Source organism: Emys orbicularis, chromosome 7 (assembly GCF_028017835.1).
Source record: "Emys orbicularis isolate rEmyOrb1 chromosome 7, rEmyOrb1.hap1, whole genome shotgun sequence".
NCBI lineage: Eukaryota > Metazoa > Chordata > Testudines > Emydidae > Emys > Emys orbicularis.
Window position 1 is genome coordinate 37390438 of NC_088689.1, and position 27827 is coordinate 37418264.

At 40.4% G+C, this 27827-nt stretch overlaps 1 protein-coding gene across 2 annotated transcripts in view; it reads left to right on the forward strand.

The window, feature by feature from the left end:
* PRKG1 (protein kinase cGMP-dependent 1) overlaps positions 1–27827 on the forward strand; it is a 944545-nt gene that overhangs the window by 735332 nt on the left and 181386 nt on the right. For both annotated transcript variants that reach the window (XM_065407822.1, XM_065407820.1), the window contains exons 6-7: positions 18275–18352; positions 23419–23513. In XM_065407822.1, the coding sequence (XP_065263894.1) occupies positions 18275–18352; positions 23419–23513 (173 nt within the window). The remainder of the gene's footprint in view (positions 1–18274; positions 18353–23418; positions 23514–27827) is intronic.

Consider the following 27827-nt stretch of genomic DNA (forward strand, 5'->3'; position numbering starts at 1 on the left):
TCCGATGCTACTGGCGTTCCTGTCTCTGTGCTTGCTGCTGTCCTGGGGAATGGTAAGAACTCCCTCTTGCAAACTCCCCCTGTCCTAGCTGCTGGCCTTGTTTCCCCAGCAGACAGACCCAAGCTAACTCCTTGGTCTGTATCTGTAATCTGTTTCTGGCTCCGCAGCGCCTTTGCTGCTAGAAATAAGCCTGTGCCGCTGGTAGGCTGTGCCTTCCTGGACTGTATCCTGGGCTGCTGGCTTGCAGCCACCCCACTGCTGCGGCCACCACTAGTTAACCCCCCCCTCCCCCCCGGGTTGTACCCTGGGCACACACCACTCTGCCCTCTGGAACTGCTCCCCCTCCCGATCAAAGAAGTGGCAGGGAGTGTAAGGTGCACCTATTAGAATCAGGTTCTTAGTCCAGATAAGTTGTAATTTCATTTTGCATAGCTGTGGTTAAGTTAGGTTTAAAGAATTGTTTGTATTGTGCTCTGTAAGTTAGGTTTAAAAAATTGTTGCATTGTGTTCTGTTACTTGCTAATTTGTGTAGTCTTGGTTAAGTTAGATCATAGATAAGATTTTGCTGTGTTCTGTATAATTGTGGTTAAGTCTGTCTTCCCGCTACCGCCCCCCCCCCGAGCTTGCCCGTGTCTCCCCCGAACTCCCCAGTCACTTGTTGCAGTCTCTCTGCTGTTTAAACTTGCAGCCTGTCTGCTCTCTGTGTCTCCCTGAGTTGAAATCTCCCTCCGTAGCGCCTCTGCCTTTGGTCTCTGCTCCACCACGTGCTCCTCTTCCCCCATCCCCCAACCTCATTCTTCTACCACTGCCTTTCTCTCTCTCTCTCTCTCTCTTTTAATCCCTTCCCCCACGTGCTCACCCCGTTCCTACTGCTGCCAAACCTCAATTGTATTACTAAAGCTAGCATAAATCCCCATTGGTTACCCTTTTTCTTTCTAACATACCTCACATTTTACATTTACACCACTGTGACATATTTTTACCTAGAGTTGTTGGTTATTTAACACATTTTACCCATAACTGTTAGTTGGTTATATGCTGCTGTAACACACCCTTTACATAGAAACTGTTAGCTACCTGTTTCATTTATACTTCAGTGTTAATTGGTTACCAACTGTATTGTACCCCACTGTATTGTACCCCACTATTGAAACCCCCTATCCTATTTACTAAAAGAAACCCCTCCCCAATTGTCTACCTTAACAAACCCCATACCCCTCACTATTGAATTTTCCCTGTTTTTGCATTTTCTTAATAAAGCTTATTTTGCACCCCACCAGTGCAGTAGTTGTCCCCCAAGATCCCCTACCTGCTGGCAGGGTCAGAGGGAAGGGGTAAAGTTAGTTGATGTTCGAAGGGACATTCGAGTCTGTAAGGCCAAAAATTAGACCCACCAACTGCAATTTGGTTTATAGGGTGAGCTAGCAGAGCAATGAAATATTATAACAATTTTGCCCTTCAAATGCTTGAGTGCAAGATTCCTGTATATTTTGCTACCCTTTTGGCTCACAAGAATGAAACACAGCCAAAGCTGACAGTGAATGTGTGGAATGTGATCCCTCAAGAATATAACTGTGAGGACACTCAGTAATCTGAGCTTGTTTTTGAGGAGTCTTCAAGAAAAGAAAGTTTGATGCTTTATCAGTACTGCAGTTGTCATTCTGAAGAGTTAATAAATTGTTTCAGATGAGCTGTAACAGAAACCAAAGTATTTTGAAAATTGCTTATATTGGAGCCCTATCAGTGTGCCTTTAAATATTTCTTAAACCGCCAGTAACATAACACATTTAAATATATATAAAAAAACAAAACATCTTGGTATAAATGGATTATATATTCAGAACTGTCATCACAACCACATTACCATCACCTGTGCGTGTGGTGCAAACCTGTGGCTTATTAGCAGAGAAGTTGGCTGCAGTGTGTGAAGCTCATAGCTTCAAAACTAGCCTTGTAGTTTTGTTCCCCTTATTTGACCTTTCAACATGTTTTGGCCCAACCTCTATGCAGCTGATGTGTGCTACATTGAATTTTAAGCATAAAACCTATTTTTCATCTTTTTAAAATATAAATGCAAAAGTAAAAAGAATCCAGCTAGAGAAAAACAAGGTATTTTTTAAGTTTAACCATCCAGACTGTCTAAGGAGTGAAGGCTTCTGCTTTAGGCTTGACCGAGCATTGACATAGTACTAAAAGCTTCTCAGTTTTTGATGCAGTGTGCTGCAACAGAAACTTTGATTGAGGCTGCTGAATGACAAAATAGGCTCAGATAATCATAATGGAAAAAAGGCTGCTCCCTGCACCTCCCATACACACTAGAGTGGGTGTTCAGAGCTAGAAAAAAAGCAGGCTTAAAGTCTTCCTAATGAGAGGAAAATGGGACTGTCCTTCACTTGGCCTCATGCTGCTGTCCTTACTCAGAAAAACTCCCATTAACTGTATGGTATTAGTGTGTGCAAAGGGGGATTATAATGGAAACCCATTTGGAAACTTGGAGTCACAGTGAGTAGCTGCTATAACATTTATCAAGAGTAGAAATCTGGACCTCATACTCTGGTCTTAATAGAAGTGTGTTGATCACTGTACCCAGTCCCAGCCACCACCTTACCTTTGCGGCCTGCCCAAGAAAAAAAAGAGTAAGGTTGAAGGAAGTTCAGTGTGAGACCATATTTTATTTCTCTTTTAATGTAGGGAATAAATTGTGCCAACTTTTACCTTCCCTCATGGGTGCTGTAATGCATACTCACTGAGGATCTCGGATGTGCTTAGACATAATAAGCCAAAGTATTGTATACAACTTTTTATAACCCATTTTATTTCACCTCATTAGGTTTCATTTGTAGTTTTCCCTGACAAAGGACTTGCAGGTTCCATCCCAGAGATAACAAAAAGCTAATATAGGGCTCAATAAAATAGTTATAGTCAAACTTTGGTGTAGCTTGCTACTAATACTCTAGAAAACACAGGTTTCAGAGTAGCACCCGTGTTAGTCTGTATCCGCAAAAAGAACAGGAGTACTTGTAGCAGTTGTTGGTTATTTAACACATTTTACCCACATGTATATATATCTCCTCAATATATGTTCCACTCTATATGCATCCGAAGAAGTGGGCTGTAACCCATGAAAGCTTATGCTCTAATAAATTTGTTAGTCTCTAAGGTGCCACAAGTACTCCTGTTCTTTTTTCTAGAAAACACAATAGAACCTTACCATTTCTGACTGTGTCAGTCTAAAATTAGATAATTCTCGCAAAAATCCAACTACTTCTTAGAAAAGATTTAATCACCGAGGGTGGAATTCACCCTTGCATCATAGGCTATACGCTGGCACTCAGCACAGGGGTGCATTTCACCTAGAGTGCTTTAGTGGAGTCTCAGACTAAAATTTCATTACTTTTCCAAAATATACTACAATAAATTTTTAGCACAAAAAATGGACTCCATCCTGTGAAGTGCTAAGCTGTTTCTATGAGTAGTTCAGCACCATACACCCCTGTGGAGTGGGTTGAGCATCTCAGAGGAGCTAGTCTGTACCTCACAAGATCCAGACAAATGAGTATAAAATATTTCCTATGTAAATGTGTGCAACATCCAGGCCTAAAGTAAACTGGGTCTTGTGTTTAGAGAGGTACTTCAATATTACAGTGATGAGCAGTATAGAAAACCTTAGGACAGACAGGCTGGGTCCAAGGATCATTTTGTAATAACCTAGGTGTAAATTATGCTGATGGTTCTTCTAGGTTGCAAAGGGTTAATATTGATCTTCAAAGCCATTTGATGAAAGATTTAAGCAATTGTATGTGCATCTGCTAAGTTTAAGCACATACCCAGCTCTTTAGGAGATTTATTGACTAACACACTTGTGGGGGGGGGGAGGAATCTATTTCTTACTTGAGAGGAATAAAATTGTCTTGTTATGAGCTTCTAGTTTTACCTTTTTGATGGGGAGATAATAGGCTTGAGATGAACACAATGATCACCACTTTTATGGAGATCTCATTGAGGTCTTGATTAATATATTTTTGTGTCTTATACTGTAAATATCTATACATATACTCATATAATACAGTGATTGCTAATGGCCAATTATAGTTGGGACTTCAAAACATTTTCCATTATAATTATCTTTTTCATATACTTATGCCTACCATGTCATGAACCTTTTGTATTGATAGTACTGTGCTTTGTCTTTGAACAAAGATGAATTCATTTACTATTTTATTTTATTTTATTTCATTTTAATTAATCCTTTCAGATTTTGGAGTGTTCGGAAGAGTACAATATACACTTAAAAAAAACCCCAAAAAACTTGAACCTTTTTTAGCATTAAAAATGGCTGATGTTTGAAACTGAGTACACATAATTTTATATAAGAAATGCATGTATTTGAGATATGGGGAAAACCATTAAAAGCAACTGAAAAATCACTTCTGATCATACTCCTTGAACATATCAAGATTTTAGCAGAATTCAAAAAAGCCCAATCTCCTCCCAACTTTCCTTTTGTGAAGTCACTGCACATTCACTCTGTCTAAACTAGCAGGTACAGGGACTTCTGCTGGGACAATTTGCATGAGGATGATTGTAAGTGTGTCATTAAAATAAACTCAGCAAAATCCAAAAAATATCTGCAGGAAATAGCTAATTGCAGATGAGGAGAAAAAAAGTGTTCATCTTGTACATTTAAGGTCTCTCTGGACTTCTGCTGTATTCTGAGCTTTCATTTAAAACCAACGTAACTTGCTATATTTTTCTGTTGTGAAGACACAGCCATCACAGTGTAACCAGCAGGATCTAGACAGACCAATTAATAGACAAGATGTTAGTGCGCTTTAGTAGTCATACTCTGGTAGAGCGCATTACCCCATCATATAGACAAGCCTTTGGTTATATTCCTCATACACAGTATTTTCTTTTCCTGTTTATTCCTGTTAAAATTTAGCTTAATATATTGATTTTTATGTAAGAAAATGTGTAGCATATAGCATAGGATAGGATGTGCAATGGAATTGCAGTAGAGTTGCTATTGTGAACTTACCTTTTGCATTTTCTAACACTGTTATTTTAATTCTGCAATGTTAACACTGCATTAACATTGGGCTGGTTTTGCTAGTGTTGTTTTTTGTTTGTTTTGAGTTTACAAGTGTTCTGACCTCTCATGTCCTCATGCTGTTCTTTGGAAAAAATGAAAATTATCTTAGATATGGTTCATCTAAATCAGGGTTACCAATTATTGCGGTTTTCTAAGGACAAGCCATCCAATGGCTTGAATGGCTAATCAAACCTAACCTCCCTCAGAACACAAACATAATCATTGGGATAAGTATCCAGGACCCCTCCAAAAGAGTTTTCTTTGGCAGTGCTCATAAGTACCTGGCACTATGCTGTACTCTTGGCCTCTGATGTCTGCTGGGTCAGAACTCAGTTAAATAAGGAAGCATTTTGGTGTGCAAGTCCATTTATTGTATTTTATATCACTATATGCAAACAGATATTTGAAAATACTGTAACTTTCACAACTATTTATTGTAAATAGAACAGCTTATAATAGATATGCTGGCTCAGGAACAAGAGAAAAGACTAAGGGCAGGTCTACACTAGCGCTTACTTTGTGTGGCAAATTGCCAGCACTATTATGAGGGGTCCTGCGCTTTCTCCTCTTGTGGGGGTTCAGGGTGCCGTTTCTCACCCCTGAACTGGGGTATCAACTGTCCCACTAGTGTCCCAGAAAAGGGGAATGGAGAGGGTGGGACCCCGGCCCGCCCTCTACTCCGGGTCTCTGCCCAGGGGCCCTAAGGATAGCAGCGAACCACTTGAACTAGTGATTCCTTCCCCTGGGCTACTTCCCTCTCTGTCCCTTCAGCTTTTGGGGCTTCCTGCCCTCTCTCCGCTTGGGCCAAGTTTCTCCCAACCCCTTGTGCCTGTAGAGTCCCTCTGCTCTGCACAAGCCGGGTTTCCCTTTACCTAGAGTCTTGGTCTTCTGGCCCGCCACAGCACTTCTCCAAACTGCTCTCCACTCCTACACCAAACCACTCTGCTTCAACTCTTTCAAACTGCTTTCCTCCAAACTGCTCTCTGCTCTAACACCAAACCACTCTGCTTCAACTCCTCCAACTGTCTGATTGAAGCAGGGGGGTTTTATCAGGTGACTGGCTTCAGGTGCTCTAATTGGCTTAATTGGTTTCAGGTGCTCTAATTAATCTGTAGCAGCCTCTCTTCCCTCTACAGGGAAAAAGGCTCTCCTCATCCTGGGGCTTACATATCTCCCATCTATCACTCTCCTGCTGCCCTCTGGCCATGCTATATCACATTCAAAATAACTTAAGTCACTGGGATGTGGAAAAGCCACCCCCTGAGTGATGTAAATTACACTGACTTAAGCGCCGGTGTGGAAGTGCTATGTCGGCAAGAGAGTTTCTCCCGCCAACATAGCTACTGCCATTCGGGGAGGTGGAGTAATTCTGCTGACAGGAGAGTGCTTTCCCATCGGCAGAGAGCGTCTGCACTACCAGCGCTGCTACATCGGTACAGCTGCACCGCTATAGTGATTCTGGTGTAGACTAGCCCTAAGCTACTTCTCAGAACTTGGTGGTAAAGTTTAGAGAGGTAGATATGTGCATGTGAGCTGCACAAAACTAAGGTTGAAATCCTGGGTCTGTTGAAATCAGTGGCACATTTTCCCCTGCCTTTAATGCATCTAGGATTTCACCCTGAATGCTGAACAACTTAGAGAGATTATATTAATGAAAATTTTGAGAAGTAAAGAATGAATCAATACCACAAAATTCAGATCTGGATCCTAGTTCAGATTTTGAAACCATCCTTCTCTCTTAAAGTCAGGGTGTTCAAATCAGTGGTTTGGTACATCTTCTGAATTATGTACTCCTGACTAATGGGCTACATTTTGTGATGAGCCTCCATAGTTGTGGACAATTTTATCCCCAGAATTAATTGTGGGTACAGAATTACAGACTCAATTAATTGTGCCAACTGCTGAAGCTGACCATTTAGATGCATAACTACCAGACTGTACCCATTTATTCACAGACAAATAATTCGCCTTCTTAATGGGTGCAGTTGCAGATTCAAAGGATTGTGTGGATACATAATTATATGTCTGCATTTTATTACAGATGCCAAATTGTGCCTGTGAGATTGGAATCCAGGTTGGAGCCTGGTTAAAAATCAGGTTATATATATATGTGTTAGTTTATATAAAAAGAAAAGTAGTTTCAATTTCTGAGAGGATTAATTTTAAAGCAGTGATTTGGTTAACCCCATTAGTAAGAGTGACTTCATTATAGCAACACTCAAAATAGCATTTATGTGCAGCAGTGTTTTCCAGTTTTCGGGCCAGATCCTGAACACCACTTCATCCTGTTTGTGCCACTCCAGCAGTGCAAAAGATGTTAGAATATGGGATTAATTAGCTGGCTGGGGGTTTCTCTAGCTCTAGGACACCTGTTCCTGCCTCTCATACCAATATAGGAAACGTGTTGTAGGTGGAAGCAGGCATAGCTGTACAGCACCATAACTCTGGCCATTGTGGGTCAGTGGAATGGTCTCTAGGGATTCAAGACACCCCTCTCCTGATACACACACCTCATGTTTCAGCCAGGAGAGATGGTTGGCTGCACAGGCAATCTGGGACAAGCTCTTTCCATCAAGGAGCTTTGGGAGGCATTTTGCAGATTGCCTCCCAGTGTTCCCTTTGGTACGATGTGACTCATCACAACCCCCAACATATGGCTGCATGATACAACCTAGCCCTCAGTTTTGCAGAGACATATACATTGTTGACAGCATTAAGAAATGTAGTGCAGCTGCACAAACCAACTTTCCGAGATATAGAACTGTCATTTTCTTTAAGTGATTTCTCATCCATTGTCTTTTTCTTAAAAAGCAAAAGACACTTTTTAAATTTTGCAAGTAAAGTGTTACTGCTAAATATCATTAGATTAACAGCTTTTTCTATAAACAGACAACACCCACTAACATTTTATTACTCTAAAAATCTTGAGCTTTATTTTTAATTAAAATATTTGCTTCCAGTCCAAGATCTTGCATAACAAATTGCAGACTGGACTAAATTATTTATATCAGTGTTTTATAATTAAACCATAAGTTTCATAGCAGAAATTCAGACACACTCTTAACTATACTAACAATACTGACTGAACTCCACTATATTGAGGGTGATATGTAAAGCCGCCTTCTTGATTCTGCCTAACACATAGATGAAATCTGTGTTCAAAGATAGTAGCAGAGGATGACATCTTGTGGCAAAGGTGCTGAAAGCAAAAAGTTGCTCAGACTGGCTATAGTTCCCACATACTGAATTCTGTTCATTCTGTCTAGTACTTGCCTTCTATGAGGAGATAACTGGGTCTGTGGATGAGGGGAAAGCAGTGGACGTGTTATTCCTTGACTTTAGCAAAGCTTTTGATACGGTCTCCCACAGTATTCTTGCCGGCAAGTTAAAGAAGTATGGGCTGGATGAATGGACTATAAGGTGGATAGAAACCTGGCTAGATCGTCGGGCTCAATGGGTAGTGATCAGTGGCTCCATGTCTAGTTGGCAGCCAGTATCAAGCGGAGTGCACCAAGGGTCGGTCCTGGGGCTGGTTTTGTTCAATATCTTCATTAATGATCTGGAGGATGGCGTGGACTGCACCCTCAGCAAGTTTGCAGATGACACTAAACTGGGAGGAGTGGTAGATACGCTGGAGGGTAGGGATAGGATACAGAGGGACCTAGACAAATTAGAGGATTGGGCCAAAAGAAATCTGATGAGGTTCAACAAGGACAAGTGCAGAGTCCTGCACTTAGGACGGAAGAATCCCATGCACTGCTACAGACCAGGGACTGAATGGCTAGGAAGCAGTTCTGCAGAAAAGGACCTAGTGGTTACAGTGGACGAGAAGCTGGATATGAGTCAACAGTGTGCCCTTGTTGCCAAGAAGGCTAACGGCATTTTGGGCTGTATAAGTAGGGGCATTGCCAGCAGATCGAGGGATGTGATTATTCCCCTCTATTCAACATTGGTGAGGTCTCATCTGGTGTACTGTGTCCAGTTTTGGGCCTCACGCTACAAGAAGGATGTGGAAAAATTGGAAAGAGTCCAGCAGAGGGCAACAAAAATGATTAGGGGGTTGGAGCACATGACTTATGAGGAGAGGCTGAGGGAACTGGGATTGTATAGTCTGCAGAAGAGAGGAATGGGGGGGGGGGCGAGATTTGATAGCTGCTTTCAACTACCTGAAAGGGGGTTCCAAAGAGGATGGATCTAGACTGTTCTCAGTGGTATCAGATGACAGAACAAGGAGCAATGGTCTCAAGTTGCAGTGCGGGAGGTTTAGGTTGGATATTAGGAAAAACTTTTTCACCAGGAGGGTGGTGAAGCACTGGAATGGGTTACCTAGGGAGGTGGTGGAATCTCCTTCCTTGGAGGTTTTTAAGGTCAGGCTTGACAAAGCCCTGGCTGGGATGATTTAGTTGGGGATTGGTCCTGCTTTGAGCAGGGGGTTGGACTAGTTGACCTCCTGAGGTCCCTTCCAACCCTGATATTCTATGATTCTGCTGTTAAGTTGTTATAATATCCTCTGAAACCAAGAATCTCTTTTACCAGAGGAAGACATTTTACATTCTTTTAATAAGATAATAGTAAAAAGGCTAAATAAACATCTGACATTAGTTAGAGCTCACTGGTCTTTGGGGATGTTTCCTAGCATGCCGTGTAGTTATTTCTAACAAGCCAATTAAATTTGCAAAAATGTTCATTTACTTAAAATGAAGCTATTGTGTCATCACCCATTAAGATTTAAGCGGAAAAGGTTTGTGCTCATGCCAATGTAATATGTTTCCAAAAGTTTCCATATATTATGATAAAAAATTATGAAAGTGAGCTTTTGGACACTGATCTTGAAAACACTTATATAAAGCAGTAGCTACAGTTATCTAATAGTGTTTGCAGGATCAGGGCCGTGAGGTTTATGTGAATAATAGTTGACTGAGGCAAATAGTAAGAATTAAAGTACTAACTAATTTACCTAATATGGAATTTGAAAGGAAGAGAGAGATGGAGATAGAGCGTCCAACTCTCAAATGGTGTAAATTGATGGAGCTATGATGACTTACTACAGTTGAGAAACTGGTCAAGAGACTTTAAAACAGCTAATGACTGGATTGGATTAACATGCTCATTTTACTTTTCCTCCTAAGAGGCCAGATTCAAAGCCTACTAAAATCAACTGAAAAATCTTCCAATTTACTTCAACGGGCTTTGGAAAGGTCCCTAATGAATGGGAATCTGAGGTTTTTGTAATATATTCATAATATTTATTATATTCAGATGATATTTTTGTTCATTTGCCTCATAAAAATATGCTTTGAATATGGAACTTTTCTAAAGAATGTTCAATCATTGAGAAAAGTTATTAATGTATTTTTTTTCTTTCTGATCTGTTTCTTTTTGTAAATGTAATTCTCTAATTTACTCAGTCACTTTTAGGTTTGAGACTCATTGAAAAATGTTCAGGGACCTTGAAAGTCAAAGCTGAGTGTTCATAGCTTCTCTCTCTCCCTCTTGTGACTATGAAAAATATTAGTTATGTGCTTACAAATATCACAGCTTCAGGGTCAACTGCACCTTTGACGCTCCCCCTCAAGCCCAACCCCCCACAGTTTTCCTCTGGGACACCCTCTTAAGATTTCTGGCTGCCACCCGTCAATTCTCTTGGGCAAAGATTTATGTCTCTCACCCTCCAGATCAAGAGTTTAGGCTTGCAGTCCCTCTGCACCTCACTTTGGTTTCCTCAGCTGGTCTGACAGGGGTTCAGCACCTGTGATTAACCTCTCTCCAGGGACTATAACAACATACACCAGTTACCCACCAGCCTTCACAAAGTAAACTGCATTAATTCTTAAGATAAAAGCATTACAGAGAAAACATTTATAAAAAATGAAATAACTTATACACATGCTAAAAGCTTGCCAGAGTTCACCTCAACTCCAGGCCAGGGCTCTGGTAGATGAGAGTCTTTCAAACCCCACAACTGGGCTTGCCCACTTGGTTACAAGTACGTGTCAGTTTTCAGAACAGGAACAAGAACCCTGACTGTCCAGTTCACTTGTTTCTTTATACAGCTTGGACCCTTGAGCTCCAGTCTTCAGGAACAGCTATTCACCAGTTAAAGATCCTCTCTTCAGGGCATAGTTTCAAAAGTCAGGTTTTTTGCATAACTGGAGTTTGTGGAATTCACATTAACCACTTCCCAGGGATTCTCCCACTCAATAGCAATTGTCCCAGAAGTCCAAGTTTGTATGACACATCTCCGTATAATGTCTTGAACTTCTTACACTTCCCAGGACTCACATCTGTCACAACAGGATTCAAGCGATGGACCCTACTTAAAATACACTACTTAAAATAAAAACCACTAACATTATAGGAGGAATCCAAAGAAGCTGAAAACTTCACTCTTTGGAGACTTTAAAGACCTTTTTCATTGTACATAAAGGGGAAAAAAATCAAACAATGAACAAACTTATTGGTCACTTTATTAGGAAGAAACATATTGTCTAATGTTTCTGTTTCTTCTTCTTTACGTATTTGTACACATGGATCTCATTCTTGGTATGCATGCATCCCATGCTCAGGAGATCAGAACTTTTTAACCAGCAGTGTCCATTAGGATTAAGTTTGCATTTTGCGTGACTCACGCTACCCCTTCCAATGGCATAAAGGGCAGAGCGACCCTAACCGTCACCATTCAGTTCCTTTTTACCACCTGGGACAGTGAGACTGAACAGCCTCAGTGTCCTCTTAGCTACTGTAGACTCTCATTATATAGTTGTTAGTGTAGTTACTGTACTTACTTTCTTTTATTTCTTATATTTTTTCTACCCTGTTGCTGCATGAGCATGCGTGCGCACACACACACACACACACACACACACAAATACATAAAGGTAGTGTTAGGCTTCTGTTAGCTAGCTGCCCCAGTACTGGGGCAATCAACCCTAGGGAGTGAATCAAAATGTCCAGGTTTTAAAACTTGCGCATCATGTGACATGACTATCCCCTTGAATGATGGACACATCAGGTGTATTTTTTTGCCTAGGGGAGGGTCATATCCCTCCCCCCCTGTGTACAGTTTGTAAATATTTTTCAAAACACACAGAGAAAGCCAGCAAGGCACGTTTAAAACTGTTCCTGATGGAAAAGCCCATGAGAGGAGCATCTCTTAAGGGAAGAAACTCCTGTTCCTTCTTCAAAACTTCACTTATTTCAGAGGCTTCAGACAAGGATTCTTGGTGTTGAAGGAACTTGGCAGTTGAGGTTGCTCTACCCTTTATATCCTTGGGAGAGGTAGTGTGAGAGTATGTAATGGCCTCAATGGACACTGCTGATTAAAAGACTCTGATCTCCTGTGCTTGGGATGCAGGAGCTCAAAGAGCAGGGTCTACATGTGCACAACATCTTTAAGAGCCACAATTACTTTAATATAACTCTTCTACTGTCCACTGGGATAATCACACTTCTGCTTTAACTTCTTCTGTGTTGGGCTAAATTCTACCACTTGTGTACTGCCGGCCCCAGGTATTCCACTGAACCATCAGACTAATTTCTGTGGCAAAACACACTAAGTTATGTAGCAGTGTTAATTTATTCTATCTCCATGAGATAACCTTCATCTCTGTTGTCCCATGCTTACAAAAACACACATTTGTGGTTCTTGGTATGTAAAATTAGTCCATTCTTATTTTCAGCAATGACTAATTTCAACTTTTTGCTGTTTTCTTCAGATGACTTGTCTCCATGGGCCTCAACCATCACATGATTGTCTAGGTTGCCCAGCTAGGGAAGGGGAAGCTTGTAGCTAACTTCAGTGGCTCATCTCCCCAGCTATCTGGGCCTTGGTCATAGGTGCTGACTCCATGAGTGCTCCGGAGCTGGAGCACCCACGGGGAAAAATCAGTGAGTGCTCTGCACCCACTGGCAGCCAAGTTCCCCTCAACCTCACCCCACCTTACCTCCTCCCTCCCCGAGCACGCTGCATCCCTGCTCCTCGGCCTACCTCCCAGCACTTCCCGCCACCAAACAGCTGTTTGGTGGTGCTTAGGACTTTCCAGGAGGGACGGGGAATGAGCAGGGATGCAGCGCGCTCAGGGGAGGAGGCGGAGAAGAGGCGGGGCGGGGACTTGGGGGAAGGGGGTCGAATGGGGGCGGGGCGAGGGCGGTGCAGGGCCGGGGCCAAGGGCGAGAGTGGGGTCGAGCACCCACCGGGAACAGTGGAAGTCGGCGCCTATGGCCTTGGCTGCTGTACTGTTCTCCAGAGATCCTATCTTAACAGCCTACATTCCTAATTTCTCCTGCTCCCTGGCTAAACTGTATTCCAGTGCTGACTCCCTCCTACCTAGCTTCCAGAAGTAGCACATCACGCGTAATCCAATTAACTTTCTCTGTGTGGAAAGAAGGGATATCATCTGCCTCCAGAGCACTATGGCCTCTTTCCCTAGACTCTCTATAGAGCACTCTGTGACACTGGATTCCTTAGAGTTAGGAAGCGACAGGCACATACAAAGCTGGAGGTGGAGAGCGAGTGTTCACACATTGAGTGGGAGAAGTGTTGAGTGAATGCATATGCTCTCTATAGTTTGGCCTCATAGAAATAATGTGGGAAAATACATAAATCCTGGACTTGATACTCCAAACTCTTAGTCATACAAGTAACGCTTGATCTCACAAGTAGTTCCATTTGTCACTGGGACTACTTCAGGATTAAAGGTTATTTGCATGACTAAGGGTTTGCAGAAATTGGCCCATGTTGTTAAAAACAGTTTTTATGTATTTACTTCCTATGTCCTGCTTTAATAACATTTTAAAATTCATTTTCTGATCAATGTGTGTCTTGGAGTCTTCTCCCTCCTAGGAGATGTCCCTTAATCTCCTAAGTAACACTCAGATTTCATAAAAATATACACAAGATGGGGAATTAGCTCTCTTCACCACCTTGGGTGTGCCCTCTGAAAAATACAATTGTTGATATACTGCTACTGTGTGATCCAATTTTCTTGTCTAAGTGCAGAGTACCCTTTTCTGGAGTAAGGCAGGGTCTGGAAGTCAAAAACTTTGGAGTTCTAATCCTGACTGGTGGTGATTCTCTTTGTGGTCTTGGACAATCAGATAACCATTATGCTTCAATTTTCAAACCATAAAATGTTGATATTAATACTTATTTACATACCTCATACTGGTGTTTTGGGGATTGTTTACTTAATGTGTGTAATGGGCTTTGAAGATAAGAGAGAATTCTATAAATGCTGAATGTTTGTTTATTTTTAAAGGTACCCTTTCCAAATAGACTGTCTCTAAAAATTTTACTAGAGAAAACTCCTTAAAAATTAGGTCCTTTAGTGCAAGTGTAGACAAAGAACAATCCTAGCAGAAATGTCAGGTGGCTACGTCTCTTACCTGCTTAGGTGGTGACTAGGACATGACATTAAACCTCATTAAACCTGCTTGTTCTCCTTCCTCTTTTTTATTTCAGTTTTAATTCAGACTTCATTGCTTCTACATGTGTTACCATTAAAACTTTCAGAACTTTATTTTCATACTTTTTCATTCAAAATATTATTTCTATACTGTCTGTGGGTTGGTTTACTGTAGATGAAACTGAAACGCGAATGGTAATGATAACACATATGAACCAGCTATAAAAAGTGTTTTGTTGGTTAGTTCAAGTCATGTTGAATAATACTCCCATCTACATGTGAGCAAATATTACCATCTTTAACTTGCCTCACAAATAAAAAGGGCTAGAAAGATCATTATTTGTTCTATTCTTTATATAGCATTAGAGGGGAGCCTGGCACTTCGCAGAGATTCTTGCACCAAGGAGCATACAGTCTAAATAAATGGAAACAGTAAAATTAAAAAGATGAAGAATGAGAATGAGTTGATTATTGATAGAAAGTGGGAAATTCTGAGAAAGAGTTAGCGGATTCTTGTATAGTATAGTGTGAAAAAGACATGGAGTCAAGAGTGAGAGAAGACAAAAGAAATTATAGGGAGAGCATAGGTCTGGAGAGAGCTTGCAGATAGAAACATGGGATGAGATTAAGCAGCATGAATGCTATGTAGAAGCATAAGGTTGTAAACAACATGATTGAAACTGATGTGGAAAGATATAGGACGCCAGTGAATGATGGAATTCAGTGAGGAGTCAATGATCAGGATGCAGAGAGCAAGAGCTACAGTGGCCTAGAGACTGAAATGCTTCGAAGGTTGCAAAGAAAGATGATATAGTAAAGAAGGCAAGAGACAGTTATGTTTCAGCAGATGGGAGAGAAAGAAAGGGAGATTTTAGAGAGCCTGAAGAGACAGGATTTGGTGAAAGCCTGAATGTGGGGGTAATTAATTGGGAGGAGTCAAATATGACATCTAGCTTGTGAGTCTTGATAATAGGGAGGTTGATGCAGAGGCAGTGTGTCCTAGTGAATAGAGTTAATAGAGGATTAGGACTCAGAAGTTCTGGGTTCTATGTCCAGCTCTGCCACTGGCCTGCTGGGTGACGTTGGATAATTCACTTCACTGCTCTGTGCCTTTGTTTCCCCCATCTGTAAAATGGGAGTAATGATACTGACCTCTTTTGTAGAGCATTTTGAAATTTATGGATGAAAACACTATGTAACAGCTAGGCATCATTATTAATAATAATAATATATTATTATTTATTTTGTTTATTAAAAAGGAGTGAAACAAAAGAGCTTGTGAGGAAAGTTTAAGTTTAGCTTTTGTCACATTGAGTTTAAGGTGTTTGTCAGACTTCTATGATGCACTCAGAATGGCAAGAAGAGATTGGACAGATGACAGAGAGCATAAAAACAGTGAGATTTGTTAACAATAAGGAGATAAGAGAGGGAGCATAGGAGTTTGAAGGTATATGATCAATAGACAGTTGAAGGATTAAAGGCAGATAGGAGGATCACAATAAATAGGAAACATTAGGATTAAATGCAATTGTTCAGTACCCTCTGTGCTACTAGAATGTCACCTGAGCATTGCTCAGCAGAGAGATATTTCTTTGAGGCAAGTAAAAAGCTTTTTTAGAAAAAATCAATCCGCTTACATGTTTAGATGTCCTGTGATTGTTCATCCCAATCACCTTTCACCACCACCTTTCAATTTCAAAGGCTGAGGAAAGGTCACATCTCTCTTGGTGCTTTTGTTTAAGTCTTTCTGTTAATAGATTTAACAGGGATCCAGTGCACCAGTTGCATTGTGAAGATTAGCTTCCCAACCAGAAGTTCTGGAAACTTTCTGCCCAACATTTTCAGTGACTAGTGATATTCCTCAATTTTTGGGTGCCTGCCTTGAGGAACCATGAAGGGGTTAGATTTTCAGAGAATAGTGCTCAGCACTTACTAAAATTGGCCCCTTCAAGGGTTTCAGGTTGTTCATGCAAAACTTTATGAACTCAAAATCTCCATTTCAAGTCATTCCTGTGCCAGGGACCGAGAGTGCCTGAGTTTGTTCTTGCAGAGTTTCATGGATTCCACTAGAACATTGTTGCTCTTCCAACTTTACCATATGGGGGAGCAAGAAGGGAGTTCAGCTTCCAAATCCAGAGGCTCACGAGAGACTCATCAGAAGCCAGGGCCTTCTGAGCAGCATCCAGAGTCATGGTTCCATGGACTTTCCCTTCCTGAAGAGTCATGAGAATTATTCAGCATTGGTAACTCAGCAGAAAGTAATGTCCCTTTGATTATATTTTTTCTTTAGATTGTAACGGATATTTAGAAACTGGAGTTACCTTCTAATGCTAAAATTTTCAGTTTTCTCTAGCATTTTTGTCATGATCAGTCAATGCAAACATTGTACAAACCGCTGCAGACTCAAACTAATTGCTTTTTAGGAATAAAATATCTTTGTCAATTGAGTTATTGTTTAATTAGACACAAATACTTGCCTCTACTACCACAGAGCTATTTTACTTTATATTTACTAGCTCCTAAATCAAGTGCTTCTACAACAAAGATTTTTTTCTCAGCTATATTCAGTATTTTACATGAATCCTAAAATATCCCTTTTCATGGTAGAGTGTTGTTACCTGAGTTCAAGGGAGACCAAAAGACTGAGGGTGAAAATGATAGATCAACTAACTGATTTGGAAAAAATAAGGATAGTGCCAAACATCAGCCCATTCTGAAGGTTGAGATTACTTCAAATAAATTCCTTCATCTTGAGTCAAGGTCTTTTCCACCTAAACTTCTGCTGATATACTACTTTGAGAACACAGCAGATCTGGCAGTCTTTGCTGGGACTTGCTGCAGTCTTCAAATAACACATTCACTAGACCTTACTTGTTTCAAAGGTTCATATTGCAATCTGGGGGAGCACAAGAGGTCTGAATACAGCAGTCAGTACTGCATTCACCACAAAAGCCTGATAAGGCCACCACCATTTATTTAACCTGTTGGAAATCTAGGTCAAAATTTTAGGTGGGATACTGTAACTTGACAAACCTCTGCATTTGCCTGTTATTGATCTGCAGTCAATTGGTGCTACTGTCACCCAACACCTCTGAAAATCATACCAGTTATTTATAAGTCTAAATATGGATGAAGGGACTTAACTTGGAACATATTGGATTTTATTTATTGGTCTAAATTCTCCCCTGGTATTATTACATTGATTGGTATAATACAAGGAATTTCATCTAGCCCATGTTTTGACACTCACTCCGACTGGATAGGACAGAATATTAGCAGTGATTTTTTCTATAAACCAGGGTCAACAAATCCAGACTAATAAATAATAAAACTGATTTTAAGTAAAAATAACTGCGAAATAAAGCTATTGATAACAAGAGTATAAAATAAGATGAGCACCACAAACACAAATAAAAATATTTGGAAAAGGACCACTGTTACAAGCAGTTTATTACCATAGTTTTGGTTTGTACTGGATGCTCTGCTGAAAAAGTCCAGTGTCTTGTTCAATTAGGATACATGGATTGAGGACCTGAGGATAAGGCATCCAGACAAAAGCTGGCACTAACAAAATAATAAAAAAAATGGGCAAGACAAAATGATTTCTTTTTCACTGTTATATTTCTTGACATAGGGTAATTCTTAACTCATGACAGATGTCAGGCTTGGATAAAACTCACTCAGGCTTACTGCCTCCCTAAGAGTTATCTTGTGAAACTGCTGGACTGCAAACTGAGTTACAGTCTGATTTCTTTTGTTCTTGTTAATTTTTCCACAGACACACTATGAAAATGGAGAGTACATTATCAGGCAAGGGGCTCGAGGGGACACTTTCTTTATAATCAGCAAAGGAAAGGTAAGTTGTTGTCACCCCTTTCAAAGCAAATGTCATGTACAATGATGGTGTAACTCTGGGAATGCAGTGTAAATCAATCCTTTTCTTGCAGGGCCCCAAAGGTTACAACATTTCACATTTAATTAAATGTCTTGGTACAATTGGGGAAAATGACCATAAGTAAAAAATCCACACACACACCCCAAAGGCAGATCTCACACACTGTTTTACACATACTCACAATGAACACTTTTTGGTTCATGAAAACAGTTGTTAAGCCACCTTGGTTACATGACTAGCAAGATCAAGACTTTCTTTACAGCATTTCTAGTATAGACATAACCTAAGACTGCCAACATGGGTGCCAGTTATGTTGGTAGGTCTTGAAACATGGATAGATGCCTTCTAAGAATGAGACATAACAACTGCTACTGAGTTACATTTAGTCAGTGTGAAGTTTGGCTAGATTTGATCCAGAAATACATATTTTATCCCTTGCTCTAAATATAATTATTATTTATTATTTGTATTGCTATAGCACCTATATGTATACACCATAGATAGACAGAACCAATAAACACTGACTGAACACTTATTTTTTTGTTAAGATTTAAATCATTGGGACCCACAGAACTGCTAGCTGTCTTTTTGAACTAAAATAAAATATATTGTACCATATTTCTATTGAGCATTTACTAAATGTGGTGCCTGCTTTGATGCCTAAGGCTTGGTCTACACTAACCCCCCAAATCGAACTAAGGTACGCAACTTCAGCTACGTGAATAACGTAGCTGAAGTTCGAAGTACCTTAGTTCGATCTTACCTCGGTCCACACGCAGCAGGCAGGCTCCCCCGTCGACTCCGCGGTACTCCTCTCGTCTAGCTGGAGTACCGCAGTCGACGGCGAGCACTTCTGGGTTCGACTTATCGCGTCCAGACAAGACGCGATAAGTCGAACCCAGAAGTTCGATTGCCAGCCGCCGAACTAGCGGCTGGGTATAGACGTACCCTTAGCCTCTACTCAGCAAGCTACAAGGGGGAAAATGCTTTAGACCTCTATCGGATGCATGCATCCGAGGAATTGGGGTTTAGCCCACGAAAGCTTATGCTCAAATAAATTTGTTAGTCTCTAAGGTGCCACAAGTACTCCTTGTTCTTTTTGCTGATACAGACTAACACGGCTACCACTCTGAAACCTTAAACCTCTTTGTTTTCCTTCACAATCTTAATAGCTTTAGACAGTCCTTTTTTGCCAGTTGAAAATTCCATTTTATTTGGTGTTAAGCTAGGCAAACACATTGCTCCTTACCACAGCAGGATGCAGATGTTCAAGGGAATACATTGCAATTTCCCGCTGCAGAGAATACATACTGAAAAACAGATAAAACTAAACAATAGAGGACAGATAAATTGGTTGGGTCAATCCAACCTTCTATTTACAGTTCTTATATTTGCGAAAAGCCACAGGTTAATACAGGCAATTTATTATGAAAGGCAACAAAAAAGCCCTGATATTGGGGAAGGAAAGAGAGAGTTGTTTAGTTAGTTCTGACGTGACTGCCACACATGCAGGGATGTCTTCTGAGAGAGCGTGTGACATTGCCAGCTCACAAGTACTGAAGCTAGTACTCTGTCTTGCTCACTCTCTCTGTGTCTCTGTAACCAATATTTATCAAACAGCTGAAGTCAAATGTTCCCTAGAAGGAAAAAAAGCTGTGCGTATTTTCTATGTGAATAAGTCAATCACTGGCAGGTTTTCTAAATGTAGTATATTATGGGGTATGCATTTATTATGAGGCCTCAGAAAGTTCCTTCATGTTATCCCCCACCTCCTTCTCCTATCCACCCCCCCCCCCCCCCGCTGCCCACTCACCCCCCTCCACCATATCTCCCATGATACCCTCAAGCTTTTCCAGCTTCTTCTGATCAGGAGTAACTGATCCCATCATAATCTTTTCCTTACCTCTATGAAGAAGGAAAACCATGACACAAATGATCCCCACATGAACATTCCTCTCCAGACACAGTGGCCTAATCTGTATCATCCTGTACTCGAAACAGGCTGCACCCCATCCTCTGTACTCGGAAGAGTTCTTAGGTCCCTGATTGACAGATTTACCAGTCAGTGTGCAAAACAGACTGATATTTCTGTGCAGCCAATTGTCATGGTCTGCCACTAACAGCAACGCCAGAATGTTATGGTGGTACAGTGATATCTACATTGGGTCTAAATGTTTGTTTGGCAGACTCCCTTTTCCCTTTATTGCTTATTCCCATGTTGACTGTGTGGCAGCCAAGGCAGTTGAAATAAAACAATGCTTGTTGAAATTTGCCTCAGGTCCTTGACCAGAGACTTGAGATGGAGGCTGTTACAGGAATTCCCACTGTGCCCTTTTTAACTAGAAGTGTGCACATCCACCCCACTACTACAGATTTCCAGGGAGGACTGTGGTGAAAGGTGATGGATGGCAGAAACAGGAGATCAGTAAATTTAATAAATAAATGCCTTTGGCAAGTATATGAAATCTCTGCTGTACATGGGAACAGTGCCATGACAACAACACAGCACGGGCCTGAGTTCCCAGAACTCGGTGCCAGAACCCTGGCACTAAACCAGTTAAATACGATGGATTGTAGTATATGGCCGTGCCTTTTACAAATGGGGCCACGCAACATCCCAAACTGAACCCTGGGTCAGACAGTTAAATAAACCAAACAAGGATCTGACTGCAGCCCACGTGCCTGGGCTTGTACATGCTGCATGCAGTTAATTGGTTTGAATATTATCAGAGAACCATTAGTTGTAAAGCTGTTTCCAATTTCTGGTATTCATATAGCTCTGTGTCCAGCAGTGATATCTTGGGCAAAACCTGGCAGAACTGAACAAGGAAGGTCCTAAAAATTCCTTAATCCTGCCAGCCTAGCTCCTCTCACAAATTACTCCTTTGGTCTCTCAGGGTATATCTACACTGCAATTAGAAACCTGCTAGCTGACTCTGGTTCGCAGGGCTTGGGCTAAGGGGCTGTTTAATTGCAGTGTAGATGTCCAGGCTCAGGCTGGAGCCCCGCCGCTAGGATCCTGCAAGGTGAATAAATTGTTTACTATCAATAGTTTGCATTTTTCTGCTCACCACATGCTGATAGTCTGGCACTGTTCAGTGCTCAGTCAGTAGAGTGAGATTGTGTGCCATGCTGTGCTGTAGCATGCCATTTTTCCTGTAAAAATCAATGTCACAAATTTAACAGATGCATTATTGGTGCCATATTATCTGGTGATTAATGTGTATCATCACTTTAAACTGTGTGGCAGCCCTGTAATCCCTTGGCATTTCTTTTCTAGGCCACACAGAGGATCACAGAGAAACAGATTAAAACGTATTGAGACTTTTTTTACTTGCTCAGTTTTTTTTCCATCTGCTACAAACAGTTTTATCCAGTCTGTTATACTTTCCCTATCCTCATCTGATCTTTGATGACTCACTGCAAAAGTTTATTGTAGGCTGCTCATTAATGACTCAAAACCACTATGTTGAGCATCCATAACAAGAGACAGTAGAAGGTAGAGGAAATGGTTTTTTTAGGTTTTCACAACAAAATTAAACTAGAAGCTTTCCATATCCCACAAGTCAGAACTAAATTAAACTGTTTGAAATCCCCAAATGCTTTGTGAATTTGCATATGCAAAACCTGAGATTTTCACACAATGCAAGTGGGATTTGCAAATTTGATCTAAGGGTGAAATGTTGCCATTTTCCTCTGCCCGCTAAATTTATTGCACTGGATGTTGCACTTAGGCCAGCATCCTCTCAATCTGCCCATTTTAAAACATTCAGAGTTGAACTTAGTTAAGTCTAGGTTCAAAGAAAAGAATTGCCTCTCATATGAGGGTCATATACATCCCAGATCTACCCATCACCTTTTCAAGGGGCTTCTGAATTTTTGGTGGACTAATGGAGTGCTCTGTATCATCCTTAATACCAGTGGTATATCCAGGAAGGGTTCGCCTTGCAGTGGTTGCTAGGAGTTTACCAATTTGTCATGGAGAGACAACAAGCTCCAAGGAAACCAGGGTTTCTTATTACCTTAATGCAAAGTAGAATGGTCTTCAGAAGAGCAATTAGAAGATGTTAGAAGAAAAAATTAAAAGAATTAGGTCCTCTAGTGCTGGAACTCCATCTCCAATGGATGTGAATACTTCCAACCATTGTGTATTGCCCATATTTGTTTTAAATCTGTGCCTACAGCAGGCTCACACTACACATCATTTTTCAGATGGGCTGGAAATCAACTTTTCATCTGCAAAACCTCCTTTTCTTTTACACAGCAAAAAGAAAAAAATGTCAAGGCACAGCTGCAGACTGCCATTTTTCATTCATTAAATAGGCAAAGGTGGTTAAAGGCTGTTAAGCCACATTTGCAGTTTTTAATTTTATTATATTGCTTTTTATTTTCATTTTTTTAATCAAACATACATGGAAGTTCTTTATTTCTGCTCCAGCTAGCATTTGGGGTCCATAACCATGTCCTTTCATTGCATTCAGTGATTGAAAGAAGGAGGGTCTTCATTCTGTAATATTCTCTCTTCATTTTAGCTTGTAGACTTTTTTCCTGGTTAATGAATGTTGCAGAACAAAATAACCTAAAACTCTGTAAAAAGAAGCCCACATAGTAAGTCCATCTTGTAAGGAGATTTGACCTCCAGTTCTACAGTTGACTCCATACAAACAGACTCCTGCGCTCACACAGTCAGTTGCAGGATTGGGGCCTCAAACGCTGAAATAAATGAGAGGACACGATTCATATTAGTATTTTCAAGAACGATACATACCCCAATAAAAAGTAATTATACATTTCCATGAATGGCCTAAGAGGCTTGTATGGGGAACTGGCCATAGTAGTATGCTTGATTACACCGAGCTAAAATGGTGATTGGCAAGGCTCTAAGGAAGTTCAGGATACAGGAATTATCAAGTTAACCAGATAGGAACCAATCAGGGCATTAATTGAAAATGCCGTAAGATGACTCATACATTCCCAAATTAGTAGACTTTATTCATAAAACATTGTTTTTTTTTTCTTTTCCACAGGTAAATGTTACTCGTGAAGATTCACCTAGCGAAGAGCCAATCTTTCTCCGCACTTTAGGGAAAGGAGATTGGTTTGGAGAAAAAGCACTTCAGGGGTAAGTACTACAAATTATATAGCTGTTTAACTGTGATTCACTGCAGATAGGGATTCTGGAATAGATTATTGGGGTCTTGCAGCTAGAAGATAGAGCTGAAATCTAAGCAATCTTGCTCAGTCATTATCCTGGAGGCACTGGTAGCCAGTCTGTAGTGAACGTTGGTTGCATTGGAATTTGGCCTTAAATTGGTAATAAAATCCCAGTTTTGTACTTAAATGTCTGAATATAGACCTCAATTTGGGTCTGATAAGCTTTTCTTATTTTTAAAATTTCCCACCTTGTGATATAGGGTCCTGTGGCACCTTTAAGACTAACAGAAGTATTGGGAGCATAAGCTTTCGTGGGTAAGAACCTCACTTCTTCAGATGCAAGTGAGGTTCTTACCCACGAAAGCTTATGCTCCCAATACTTCTGTTAGTCTTAAAGGTGCCACAGGACCCTCTGTTGCTTTTTACAGATTCAGACTAACACGGCTACCCCTCTGATACTTGCCACCTTGTGATATGTTTCATGTGTTGGGTGAACACATAACAGATGGTTTCCTGTAAAGTGGTGGTGTGCGCACTTGAGCAACCTAGACTGTTTTTAATGAAGTGTTTTGTTTGAGGGTTATAACTATGCTTGGAGGAAACTTAAAGATGTAAATAACAGTCCACCATACATGTTATACGTCTACCATATAATATTTAGTCCAGCCATGAGTGCAGGGGACTGGACTAGATGACCTCTTGAGGTCCCTTCCAGTCCTATGATTCTATGTTAACATTAAATAAGAGTATAAAAGTGTAATACTCCATTTCTTCAATGGTGTTCCAAAGGTACATAGGAAAGGCAATGTAGAGACTTTTTATAGGGTTAGATGTACAGTATAACATGCAGGGATTTAGTTGCATGACTCCTATTAATGCTAGTGGGCACCATACAGCTAAATCTCCCATTCTTAAAATGGGGGGAGGAATAGCTCTGTGGTTTGAGCATTGGCCTGCTAAACCCAGGGTTGTGAGTTCAATCCTTGAGGGGGGCATTTGGGGATTTAGTTGAGGATTGGTTCTGCTTTGAGCAGGGGGTTGGACTAGATGACCTCCTGAGGTCCCTTCCAACCCTGATATTCTATAAGCTCTATGGAAACCTTTCTCATACTGTAATTTCCACAGTCAGTCATTCACAAATCAGTTTTCCTCAAAAGAGCCAAATTTTGTGGCACTTCTGACATCTAGAGAGAATTGGCCAACATTATTTCCCATCTCAAGTGTACAAAACTCATGAGTCAGAGGCAGGCCCACCAAAATCACAAGATCAGCTTAAAAACTATGAGCTTTTTTAAATAATAAATTTGAGGTTATTTTAATTTGCCTTCTGAGTTTCTAACCTTTATGGTATACTTGAGCAATATATCCAAGCTTTTCTCTGTAGCCATGAGAGCTAGAATTTATTTTTTTTTACTGAAAACTGAAATTCTCAGAAAATCAAAGCTTGGGTTTCAAGAAAAACACCAAATATCATAAGTCTTGCAATAAAATTTTGAGAGTTGGCAACATTGGGCCAAATAAGTCTGGAAACAAACAGGTCTGAGAAATAGAAGGAGGCTCGTTATGCACCTCCTCAAACAACTTCTAAAAATACGACTACCCCAGAGTTTAGGTTCTTATTTTCCAATAATGCATTTAAAAACATATATTCAAATACAGTTGTATTTGTTAGCTGCCTTAGACTAAAATGAATTAATTCACAATAGGTATTTAAACAATTTTTATATTTTAAAATATTCAATATAAAATGGCTTTGATCTTCTGAAATTAACCTGAAATCTTGCTATAATTGGTATTGTATTTTCAGTTTATAGAGGTAGGATAATATCCAGATGCTTTTTGAATGAAAGTGTACATATCTGAGATACTGCAGGCCCAGTTTACTAGTAAACTCAATAATGCTGTAGCTAGGTTTAAATTTGATAGTTTGGAAGTATATCTGCCGCTAGATAAATCACTCACAAATATGTATATATATGATAAATGTTTAGATATCACTGACATTTCTATGAAATGTACTTGTGAATCTGAGTTTAATAAAGATAGATATAGACAAGCAGTACATATTTTCTTTTCAAATTTTCTTTGCACCTAGTTAGCAGTTAAAGATAATTTTTCAAAGCTTTCTTTGGAATTTTTAGTCATGTGACCACCCATTGACTTCAATTGGAATTGTTCAACAATAACTCCATCCAACGCTGTGAAAATTTACCCCACAGTGATAATGTGTCAAAAATAAAAACTAAGGTTCATGTGTAATTTCATTCGCATTTTATCCAGTTACAACTAATAGCAATAGGGAACATTTTACTGTGTCAGCAATACTGAATAGTTGCAGTCTTCATTACGCATACTGCTGCAGAGAAGGAATTTGGATAACAAGTATTTTGTATGATACACTGGAAATACTTATGCTGACGTACAAGTCCTGTGATGACATGCATTATCCTATTTTTCTAGCCAGTACATGATACACTTTATTTCACACTATCCCATTCACAATAATAGAAACAAAACAAGTCACAAAATTACCATAGCCATATTTTTTACAGTAATAGTTAAACTTCCCAACACATTTGCCTTTCAGTTTCTTGTCTAATTAAGTCTGAGTTGACAATATATACTGTAGGACTAGAAATAGTCACTGTAAATTAATTTTTGCTGTATTTCATAGGTAAATTAATTTTTGACATTTTTTTAATATTGATTATTTCTAGCAACAGGCAGGTGGCAGGACTCATCTACATAGTCCAGCAGGGAGCATGAAAATAATGTAATGCAATTTTGTGGCCAACATCTATTGCACTTAAACAGCTCTATAGTAGCTTATACATTCTGTTGTGCTCTTTCTGTACCATCCCAATGGGAAATAACATCAGCAGCTGAATTCTAGCATTTTCCAAAAGTGTGAGATACAAGGGATTCTAATCTGTAGTGTAGATACACTAGTACAGTGGTTTTCAACCTTTTGGGGCTCAGGACCCATTTATAAATGTTTATGGCCTGTCACAACTCAGTAAATAGTCTTGGGGTGGAGGCTCTGGGGCAGAACTATAAGTAGGCATTTTAACTCCTGGGGCAAGCAAGCATATTTTGCCCCACCCCCAACCAGAGGTGACATGGGGGGAGAGGCACATGGGTCATGTGTGCCCAATTTTTTAGTTGTGCCCCCCCAACCCAGACAGCCTGGGTGGCTTGCTGAGGTGCATCAGACGGTGGAGGTGGTGCTCCCTTACCAAGCCCCCACTTCTGGCATCACCTGCCTGAGCCACCCATGCTCTTGTGCTGTGAGGCTGGCTGGGCTTGGCTCTCCGCTCCAGGCATTGCAAACTCCAGGGTTGCAGCGCCGCTCAGGTTCACCCCTGCCTCCATCACTGGACCAAATTTATGTAAGTGGAGTTGTGACCTGACTCATGAGGTTGCAGTGCCACTCACTCAAATTTGGCCTATCCAGACTCCAAACCTGAGTGGCTCTGGGACCCCAGAGGTTGCAGGGAGTCAAGCCCAGCCAGGCCTTTGGTACAGGAGCCACAAGTGCTGCCCATGTGACCCTTGAAACAGTCTGGTGACCCAATTTTGGGACCCAACCATCTGGTTGAGAACCTCTGCACTAGTGTATGCCTTTCAGAAATCCAGTGTCAGTGTTTCTAGATTATGGTGTTCATTAAACCCATCTTCCTTGTCCCCCCTCTTTCCCTTCCTCCTGAAAGCTTCAAAATGTTATCTCACAGAAGCTCTCAGCTCTTATTGACTAAGGATCCCAACAGTCACTTCCAGACTCTCATATGCCATGTGGCAATGTAACAGCCTGCCAAGTCATTAATAACCATTGATAACTGGTACAGAACCTTGGCAGTACATTTTTGTAATTCTCAGCAGATTGGACAAATATCATTATTCCATAAGCTATGTGAGTACAGCGTAACAGTCTATTACAATTAACACCTGTGAATCAAAATATCCAGTTGTACTCTTTCTTTTTGCTGCTCTGTCATTTCTGTAGATTAACTGAGACTCCTAAATTAGGGATTTTTAACCACCTTTGACATCATTAGCATATTTTTTTATGCTGCTCTTCTTTGTAACTTGCCAAATAATGCCCCTTAAAATATACAACTTCATCCTTTAATTTTCCATGTATTTTTTTTAAAAGGGGTTGGCAGTCAATGAAAGGATAGAGAAACAATGAAGGAAGGAAAACTGTCCTTAATTTTAACATTCCAGTGAAATCATGTAAAAAGAAGTGTTTTTTCCATTTAAATGTTTGATGTGGATGGAGGGA